Source organism: Oncorhynchus masou, unplaced genomic scaffold (genome assembly GCF_036934945.1).
Source record: "Oncorhynchus masou masou isolate Uvic2021 unplaced genomic scaffold, UVic_Omas_1.1 unplaced_scaffold_2933, whole genome shotgun sequence".
In the NCBI taxonomy this organism is placed as follows: Eukaryota; Metazoa; Chordata; class Actinopteri; order Salmoniformes; family Salmonidae; genus Oncorhynchus; species Oncorhynchus masou.
In genome coordinates this window covers 36,840-47,181 of record NW_027009353.1, presented here as the reverse complement: position 1 = coordinate 47,181, position 10,342 = coordinate 36,840, and the positions used below count along the sequence as shown (strand labels likewise).

The 10,342-nt window shown below is 51.4% G+C and overlaps 1 protein-coding gene across 1 annotated transcript; it reads left to right on the top strand.

The window, feature by feature from the left end:
- Nucleotides 1-972: 972 nt before the first annotated feature.
- On the top strand, nucleotides 973-9,311 carry LOC135534033 (ELMO domain-containing protein 3-like; the record flags this gene model as incomplete). Its single annotated transcript, XM_064961183.1, has 6 exons — nucleotides 973-1,083; nucleotides 3,176-3,296; nucleotides 5,560-5,690; nucleotides 5,826-5,902; nucleotides 6,066-6,193; nucleotides 6,293-9,311. Coding segments are annotated over 6 exons (786 nt in total), but the record flags the coding sequence as incomplete, so codon positions are not given.
- Between the last annotated feature and the right edge of the window lie 1,031 nt (nucleotides 9,312-10,342).

Below are 10,342 nucleotides of genomic sequence, written 5' to 3'. Positions count from 1 at the left end.
TGAAAGGTGGCAGAGCTGGAGCGGTGTTCGTCAGACCGTGAGACATCTGTGGTGAAAGGTGGCAGAGCTGGAGCGGTGTTCGTCAGACCGTGAGACATCTGTGGTGAAAGGTGGCAGAGCTGGAGCGGTGTTCGTCAGACCGTGAGACATCTGTGGTGAAAGGTGGCAGAGCTGGAGCGGTGTTCGTCAGACCGTGAGACATCTGTGGTGAAAGGTGGCAGAGCTGGAGCGGTGGCACCGTGAGACATCTGTGGTGAAAGGTGGCAGAGGAGCGGTGTTCGTCAGACCGTGAGACATCTGTGGTGAAAGGTGGCAGAAAGCGGTGGCAGACCGTGAGACATCTGTGGTGAAAGGTGGCAGAGCGGTGTTCGTCAGACCGTGAGACATCTGTGGTGAAAGGTGGCAGAGCTGGAGCGGTGTTCGTCAGACCGTGAGACATCTGTGGTGAAAGGTGGCAGAGCTGGAGCGGTGTTCGTCAGACCGTGAGACATCTGTGGTGAAAGGTGGCAGAGCTGGAGCGGTGTTCGTCAGACCGTGAGACATCTGTGGTGAAAGGTGGCAGAGCTGGAGCGGTGTTCGTCAGACCGTGAGACATCTGTGGTGAAAGGTGGCAGAGCTGGAGGCGGTGTTCGTCAGACCGTGAGACATCTGTGGTGAAAGGTGGCAGAGCTGGAGCGGTGTTCGTCAGACCGTGAGACATCTGTGGTGAAAGGTGGCAGAGCTGGAGCGGTGTTCGTCAGACCGTGAGACATCTGTGGTGAAAGGTGGCAGAGCTGGAGCGGTGTTCGTCAGACCGTGAGACATCTGTGGTGAAAGGTGGCAGAGCTGGAGCGGTGTTCGTCAGACCGTGAGACATCTGTGGTGAAAGGTGGCAGAGCTAGAGCGGTGTTCGTCAGACCGTGAGACATCTGTGGTGAAAGGTGGCAGAGCTGGAGCGGTGTTCGTCAGACCGTGAGACATCTGTGGTGAAAGGTGGCAGAGCTGGAGCGGTGTTCGTCAGACTGTGAGACATCTGTGGTGAAAGGTGGCAGAGCTGGAGCGGTGGCAGAGACATCTGGGAGCTGGAGCGGTGTTCGTCAGACCGTGAGACATCTGTGGTGAAAGGTGGCAGAGCTGGAGCGGTGTTCGTCAGACTGTGAGACATCTGTGGTGAAAGGTGTCAGAGCTGGAGCGGTGTTCGTCAGACTGTGAGACATCTGTGGTGAAAGGTGGCAGAGCTGGAGCGGTGTTCGTCAGACTGTGAGACATCTGTGGTGAAAGGTGGCAGAGCTGGAGCGGTGGTCGTCAGACTGTGAGACATCTGTGGTGAAAGGTGGCAGAGCTGGAGCGGTGTTCGTCAGACCGTGAGACATCTGTGGTGAAAGGTGGCAGAGCTAGAGCGGTGTTCGTCAGACCGTGAGACATCTGTGGTGAAAGGTGGCAGAGCTGGAGCGGTGTTCGTCAGACTGTGAGACATCTGTGGTGAAAGGTGGCAGAGCTGGAGCGGTGTTCGTCAGACCGTGAGACATCTGTGGTGAAAGGTGGCAGAGCTAGAGCGGTGTTCGTCAGACCGTGAGATATCTGTGGTGAACGGTGGCTGAGCTGGAGCGGTGTTCGTCAGACCGTGAGACATCTGTGGTGAAAGGTGACAGAGCTGGATCGGTGTTCGTGAGACCGTGAGACATCTGTGGTGAAAGGTGACAGAGCTAGAGCGGTGTTCGTCAGACCGTGAGACATCTGTGGTGAAAGGTGGCTGAGCTGGAGCGGTGTTCGTCAGACCGTGAGACATCTGTGGTGAAAGGTGACAGAGCTGGATCGGTGTTCGTCAGACCGTGAGACATCTGTGGTGAAAGGTGACAGAGCTGGATCGGTGTTCGTCAGACCGTGAGACATCTGTGGTGAAAGGTGACAGAGCTGGATCGGTGTTCGTCAGACCGTGAGACATCTATGGTGAAAGGTGACAGAGCTGGATCGGTGTTCGTCAGACCGTGAGACATCTGTGGTGAAAGGTGGCAGAGCTAGAGCGGTGTTCGTCAGACCGTGAGACATCTGTGGTGAAAGGTGGCAGAGCTGGAGCGGTGTTCGTCAGACCGTGAGACATCTGTGGTGAAAGGTGGCAAAGCTGGAGCGGTGTTCGTCAGACCGTGAGACATCTGTGGTGAAAGGTGGCAGAGCTAGAGCGTCAGACCGTGAGACATCTGTGGTGAAAGGTGGCAGAGCTGGAGCGTTCGTCAGAGACATCTGTGGTGAAAGGTGGCAAAGCTGGAGCGGTGTTCGTCAGACCGTGAGACATCTGTGGTGAAAGGTGGCAGAGCTAGAGCGGTGTTCGTCAGACCGTGAGACATCTGTGGTGAAAGGTGGCAGAGCTGGAGCGGTGTTCGTCAGACCGTGAGACATCTGTGGTGAAAGGTGGCAGAGCTGGAGCGGTGTTCGTCAGACCGTGAGACATCTGTGGTGAAAGGTGGCAGAGCTGGAGCGGTGTTCGTCAGACCGTGAGACATCTGTGGTGAAAGGTGGCTGAGCTGGAGCGGTGTTCGTCAGACCGTGAGACATCTGTGGTGAAAGGTGGCAGAGCTGGAGCGGTGTTCGTCAGACCGTGAGACATCTGTGGTGAAAGGTGGCAGAGACATCTGGAGCGGTGTTCGTCAGACCGTGAGACATCTGTGGTGAAAGGTGGCTGAGCTGGAGCGGTGTTCGTCAGACCGTGAGACATCTGTGGTGAAAGGTGGCAGAGCTGGAGCGGTGTTCGTCAGACCGTGAGACATCTGTGGTGAAAGGTGGCAGAGCTGGAGCGGTGTTCGTCAGACCGTGAGACATCTGTGGTGAAAGGTGGCAGAGCTGGAGCGGTGTTCGTCAGACCGTGAGACATCTGTGGTGAAAGGTGGCAGAGCTGGAGCGGTGTTCGTCAGACCGTGAGACATCTGTGGTGAAAGGTGGCAGAGCTGGAGCGGTGTTCGTCAGACCGTGAGACATCTGTGGTGAAAGGTGGCAGAGCTGGAGCGGTGTTCGTCAGATCCGTGAGACATCTGTGGTGAAAGGTGGCAGAGCTAGAGCGGTGTTCGTCAGACCGTGAGACATCTGTGGTGAAAGGTGGCAGAGCTAGAGCGGTGTTCGTCAGACTGTGTGAGACATCTGTGGTGAAAGGTGGCAGAGCTGGAGCGGTGTTCGTCAGACCGTGAGACATCTGTGGTGAAAGGTGGCAGAGCTGGATCGGTGTTCGTCAGACTGTGAGACATCTGTGGTGAAAGGTGGCAGAGCTGGATCGTGTTCGCGGTGTGTGGTGAAGGTGGCAGAGCTGGAGCGGTGTTCGTCAGACTGTGAGACATCTGTGGTGAAAGGTGGCAGAGCTGGAGCGGTGGTCGTCAGACTGTGAGACATCTGTGGTGAAAGGTGGCAGAGCTGGAGCGGTGTTCGTCAGACCGTGAGACATCTGTGGTGAAAGGTGGCAGAGCTAGAGCGGTGTTCGTCAGACCGTGAGACATCTGTGGTGAAAGGTGGCAGAGCTGGAGCGGTGTTCGTCAGACTGTGAGACATCTGTGGTGAAAGGTGGCAGAGCTGGAGCGGTGTTCGTCAGACCGTGAGACATCTGTGGTGAAAGGTGGCAGAGCTAGAGCGGTGTTCGTCAGACCGTGAGATATCTGTGGTGAACGGTGGCTGAGCTGGAGCGGTGTTCGTCAGACCGTGAGACATCTGTGGTGAAAGGTGACAGAGCTGGATCGGTGTTCGTGAGACCGTGAGACATCTGTGGTGAAAGGTGACAGAGCTAGAGCGGTGTTCGTCAGACCGTGAGACATCTGTGGTGAAAGGTGGCTGAGCTGGAGCGGTGTTCGTCAGACCGTGAGACATCTGTGGTGAAAGGTGACAGAGCTGGATCGGTGTTCGTCAGACCGTGAGACATCTGTGGTGAAAGGTGACAGAGCTGGATCGGTGTTCGTCAGACCGTGAGACATCTGTGGTGAAAGGTGACAGAGCTGGATCGGTGTTCGTCAGACCGTGAGACATCTATGGTGAAAGGTGACAGAGCTGGATCGGTGTGAGACATCTGTGGTGAAAGGTCAGACAGACCGTGAGACATCTGTGGTGAAAGGTGGCAGAGCTGGAGCGGTGTTCGTCAGACCGTGAGACATCTGTGGTGAAAGGTGGCAAAGCTGGAGCGGTGTTCGTCAGACCGTGAGACATCTGTGGTGAAAGGTGGCAGAGCTAGAGCGGTGTTCGTCAGACCGTGAGACATCTGTGGTGAAAGGTGACAGAGCTGGAGCGGTGTTCGTCAGACCGTGAGACATCTGTGGTGAAAGGTGACAGAGCTAGAGCGGTGTTCGTCAGACCGTGAGACATCTGTGGTGAAAGGTGGCAGAGCTAGAGCGGTGTTCGTCAGACCGTGAGACATCTGTGGTGAAAGGTGGCAGAGCTAGAGCGGTGTTCATCAGACCGTGAGACATCTGTGGTGAAAGGTGGCAGAGCTAGAGCGGTGTTCGTCAGACCGTGAGACATCTGTGGTGAAAGGTGGCAGAGCTAGAGCGGTGTTCGTCAGACCGTGAGATATCTGTGGTGAAAGGTGGCAGAGCTAGAGCGGTGTTCGTCAGACCGTGAGACATCTGTGGTGAAAGGTGGCAGAGCTAGAGCGGTGTTCGTCAGACCGTGAGACATCTGTGGTGAAAGGTGGCAGAGCTAGAGCGGTGTTCGTCAGACCGTGAGACATCTGTGGTGAAAGGTGGCAGAGCTGGAGCGGTGTTCGTCAGACCGTGAGACATCTGTGGTGAAAGGTGGCAGAGCTAGAGCGGTGTTCGTCAGACCGGGAGACATCTGTGGTGAAAGGTGGCAGAGCTGGAGCGGTGTTCATCAGACCGTGAGACATCTGTGGTGAAAGGTGGCAGAGCTAGAGCGGTGTTCGTCAGACCGTGAGACATCTGTGGTGAAAGGTGACAGAGCTAGAGCGGTGTTCGTCAGACATCCTGAAAATCTGTCTTCTCACATAAAGTCTGTAGCGTCTGAACTGTTTGGCGTAGAAAACTATTATGCCCAGCCAATGGAAAGATGAGACTTTCATGAACATGATGTTCTCCGTTTTGCTCTACAACCCCCACAAGTGTCACCGGTGACGTGTCTGAAGGTAACAAATGGATGTATGAAGGGAGTTTTGTGCCTACCCAAAAAAGGGGTTAAATATATATTTTTTATATCCTTGATTTAGGGCAGACACTTCAAAACTTATAAAGTTTCTTATGATACATTGTTGTACTGTCCTTTTTTGCCATTAATGAATGTTATTCAATGTTTCTACAGGCTTTAATAGTAAAGGCCAAAATCAATATTTTATAAAAAAATCATTTTTTAAATAAATCTTTTTATACCTCAAGGGGTCCTAAAATTCCAAATCAAATAGCTAAGTGATCTAGTACGACCATCTTAAAACAATTCCATATGTCAGCTTAGCACCCCACCTTCAACCCCAACGTTTTAGACTAAATCATTATTGATTACAGTTGAAAAGATTTATATTTTATAAAGAAATTAACAAAACACTGAAATGATAACGTGTGTGTCTGTGTATTTGTGTGTGTGTGTGTGTTTTCTGTGTAGGTACGGACCCAGCCACAGACCTGCGTGGTACAGGTTTCCTGGGGCTGATGCATGCCTTGTACCTGGTAATGGACCCTGAGACGCTGCCTTTAGCCAGAGACATCTTCAAACTGTCCCAGCACCCCACACAGGTACATACACACACGGGCCACAAACTATTCAGGTGAGGGCAATTTCAAAGAAGTGGGGACATTATTCAAGTACGCAATCACACATTTAATAGTCTATTTACAAATCTCTACTCTTTCTGCTCAATCTTTCTCTAGAACTTTCCTTTCTGTGTGATGTCCATCAATATGACCTGTATCGCCCTGCATGCACTCAGAGAAGAGGCCCTCTCCAAGTAAGTGTCCTGCCCTACTCCTCTACGACAGAGACAGACAGACAGACAGACAGACAGACAGACAGACAGACAGACAGACAGACAGACAGACATTGGCTTGACTGTCACTCACAAGAGCGAAAACCTAATTTGTTTGTGTGTTCTTCTTTGTGTGGTGCTTCAGGGAGTGTAACCGTCGACAGCAGGTAGTGGGGGTGTTGAATGAGTTCTACGTTGCCACGTTCCTGCACCTCTACCAGCTGTGGAAGAGCCAGCAGAAGACCATCTCTGACTCCGGCTTCGTCCTGAAAGGTAACTCACTTTGTTTGTACTCCAGGCTTAACCGAGTCCAGTTGTTAACATCCCTCTGGAACACAATCACTTCCCCACTGTGCCTCTGCTCCCCTCCAGAAGTTGAGCTGTTTGCCAAAAAGAACCCCAAGCAGATGCTGCGTCGACTGGACGTCTTCTTGAGGGAGAGGAGGTACCCGGACCCCACGGCCCAGCGACCCTCACCCTGCCTGGGGGGGAGAGGGGCCAGGTCTGAGGGAACCAGGGGCAAGGAGATGCACTTCACTGGAGTGTGTGAGCTACCACTAAACATGGAGGGAGAGGCCAGGCTCATCTGACACACAGAGAGTCTGTGTGTACGGCTAGACTAGTCTGAGCTAGAAAGAGAGTGTGTTTGTGTCAGTTGTGTGTGTAGGGACCCCACCAAGCTTTGACCCACTCCCTGCGGTCCTTTTCCATTGATGCTGTAAAACTGCTGTCAGAACAGTTTGTATGGAGCCACTGACTCCTCTCCCAACAGAAGTACTTGTCGGTGTGGCATGGGACTGATGGATGAATAGAAGATGTCATTAAATAGAGAGAGAGAATGAAAGGTTAGCGTTTCCAAGGACTGGTGTGGGTGCAGGCTTTGCTCCAGACAAGCAGTAGCACACCTGATTCTACTAATCATCCAATCATAGTTGGTTTATTGAGGCCAAATCAGAAGCTGCCAAACCCCAGGGCTTCTATCTGTCTGCAGCCCTAGTAGAGTTTTGGAAGGGTGTAGGGTCATTGACTGTCTTCTACTGTCAGCAGAACTGTGTGTGCATGCACTTGGTATGGAGATTAAGGTGTGTGTTGGCTATAGGGAGTTGGAACAGTGAGGCCTGTGTTTCTGTATGTTGTCAGGTCGATATGTGTGTGTCTGGGTTCGGATGGTTCATGTTCCAGTGCAGGTTAAATAGGCTTGTGTGTGTGTGTGTGTGTCTGGTCTCGGATGGTTCCTGTCTGTCCCAGTGCAGGCTAAATAGGCTGATGTGTGTGTGTCTGGGCTCGGATGGTTCCCGTCCCAGTGCAGGTTAAATAGGCTGATGTGTGTGTGTCTGGGCTCGGATGGTTCCCGTCCCAGTGCAGGTTAAATAGGCTGATGTGTGTGTGTCTGGTCTCGGATGGTTTCTGTCTCAGTCCCAGTGCAGGTTAAATGGGCTGATGTGTGTGTGTCTGGTCTCGGATGGTTCCTGTCTGTCCCAGTGCAGATTAAATAGGCTGATGTGTGCGTGTCTGGGCTCGGATGGTTCCCGTCCCAGTGCAGGTTAAATAGGCCCAGAGCCCCTAGTTGTTTGGGGGATATATTTTTTAATAATTGAAAAACTATTTTAGTCCTTTCTTAAGGGATAGATGCCATAACAATACATGAAATGATACTGTATATGAAAATGATATATTATATTATGGATATAGCACTTGATGATAGTGGCAGAATGAGAGGGACTTCTTCTGCTAAGAAACTCAGGAAGACTGTTCAAATGATTCCCTGTTCCCTGTATAGAGTTCTACTGTTGACCATCTTCCCTGTAGTGAATGAGAACATTGAAAGGTGTGTCTCTATGAAGGTGCAAAGTAAGCAATCCCAACTCTGTCCAAGATCACAATAATAATGGTGTGTGTGTGTGTGTGTGATGGTACAGCATGACAGGGGAGCGTACCTCTGCAGTCACAATCAGTAGCATGTTGAGGTAGCACCGGTACTGGAGCTTCCTTGTTGTTTTACCTTCCTTGTAACGCTTGTTTCTCTTGGTCATGTGGTCTGATTTACAGTCTTTAGCGTTGGTGCTGTTACTGCAGTACATTCACAACATCCCCTCTACAACAGACATGTAGTTAGTAGAGCTACTCAGTGGATCCATGTTTTGTGAGGTACTTGTAGATCTTCAGTAGCCGGTTCTTAAATATGATCTTTGTCTTCTGGGATGATAGCAGAACAAGCAGGAGGGTCCTCTCTCTAAGAGCAGATCATCAGGTTGGATGTATCACTGGGTCAGGGGTTAAAGTGTACAAATCTAGAAACATGATATAAACAGCTATCGGTGTGGACATGATCAGCTACAATATGTAGCCTATCTTGTCTTATTGGGTTATTTACAAGCACATCACTATCCACATATACCCCCCATTTTCAAAAAAGGAATACGTGCTGTTTTTTTTTGCCAAATGTAAGTGTTTTTGTTAATCAGCTAAATGTGTACTCTTCTAGAATGCTGGAGGTGTGTACAGTGTGAGTGTTGCTAGGTGACTATTAGGCGTTGTCTGTGTTGTATTTTTAACCAAACTCGAAAGAACAGGGCCTCTATCTCTGCAGCTATAATCTCACCATAGCCCTTGTTAATCTGAAACATTTACTAAAGTAATGTAATTTAACTGAACCTGTATTTCAGATTGGGAAGATACACCAAGTTATTTTATTTTAGCAGAAGTGCTTGTTCCAGTTTTGTGTGTGAATCATGAAGTACAAAATGTGATTGTTACTGTGTGATTGTTAGTAGGGTATTCTATTGAAATCAGTCAGATTTATTTAGAAATAAAGTAATTTTTATATCAGCAGATGTCACAAAGTGCTATACAGAAACCCATCCTAAAACCCCAAACGGCAAGTAATGCAGATGTAGAAGCACAGTGGCTAGGAAAAACTCCCTAGAAAGGCAGGAACCTAGGAAGAAACCTAAAGTGGAACCAGGCTCTGAGGGGTGGCCAGTCCTCTCCTGGCTGTGCTGGGTAGAGAGGAACCAGGCTCTGAGGGGTGGCCAGTCCTCTCCTGGCTGTGCTGGGTAGAGTGGAACCAGGCTCTGAGGGGTGGCCAGTCCTCTTCTGGCTGTGCTGGGTAGAGAGGAACCAGGCTCTGAGGGGTGGCCAGTCCTCTCCTGGCTGTGCTGGGTAGAGTGGAACCAGGCTCTGAGGGGTGGCCAGTCCTCTTCTGGCTGTGCTGGGTAGAGAGGAACCAGGCTCTGAGGGGTGGCCAGTCCTCTCTTGGCTGTGCTGGGTAGAGAGGAACCAGGCTCTGAGGGGTGGCCAGTCCTCTCTTGGCTGTGCTGGGTAGAGAGGAACCAGGCTCTGAGGGGTGGCCAGTCCTCTCCTGGCTGTGCTGGGTAGAGAGGAACCAGGCTCTGAGGGTGGCCAGTCCTCTCCTGGCTGTGCTGGGTAGAGAGGAACCAGGCTCTGAGGGGTGGCCAGTCCTCTCCTGGCTGTGCTGGGTAGAGAGGAACCAGGCTCTGAGGGGTGGCCAGTCCTCTCCTGGCTGTGCTGGGTAGAGAGGAACCAGGCTCTGAGGGGTGGCCAGTCCTCTCTTGGCTGTGCTGGGTAGAGAGGAACCAGGCTCTGAGGGGTGGCCAGTCCTCTTCTGGCTGTGCTGGGTAGAGAGGAACCAGGCTCTGAGGGGTGGCCAGTCCTCTTCTGGCTGTGCTGGGTAGAGAGGAACCAGGCTCTGAGGGGTGGCCAGTCCTCTCTTGGCTGTGCTGGGTAGAGAGGAACCAGGCTCTGAGGGGTGGCCAGTCCTCTTCTGGCTGTGCTGGGTAGAGAGGAACCAGGCTCTGAGGGGTGGCCAGTCCTCTTCTGGCTGTGCTGGGTAGAGAGGAACCAGGCTCTGAGGGGTGGCCAGTCCTCTTCTGGCTATGCGGGGTAGAGTGAATAAGAAAAACATTGCTTACCTCAAGACTTGAGACAATTCTTCTCTTTCTCTTCTTTTGGATGTCTGTTGACAAGGACAATAGCTTCTCACTTCATATAACTGCGGGCCTTATATTTTCTCTTTCCGTTAGACACATACTCCCTGTGTATTCCACACCTGAAACACTAGTGAACTAACGCTGGAGCTGGTAGACTATGTATTCTATTTCAAATGACTCAGGCTTGATCCACATGGCTTTATATCAGCTTGACTGCAGATCCACTCCATGTTGACTATGTTAATGATAAGCAAATGTTCTTGTGGCTGTGACAGTATCCACTTTCGCTGTGTATTGGTGATTGTTCCCACCTTTGACCATGTCAGGATCATACAGGAACATTGTGCTGCTCCTCCAAATTGGATTTGCATATTCCCAAATCAAGGTTTGGGCTTGAATTCCTTGCATATGTTTCCACCCGTTAGGTCCTATTTTATTTTCACCGGTTAGATCTCAGTTCAGAACCAATAGA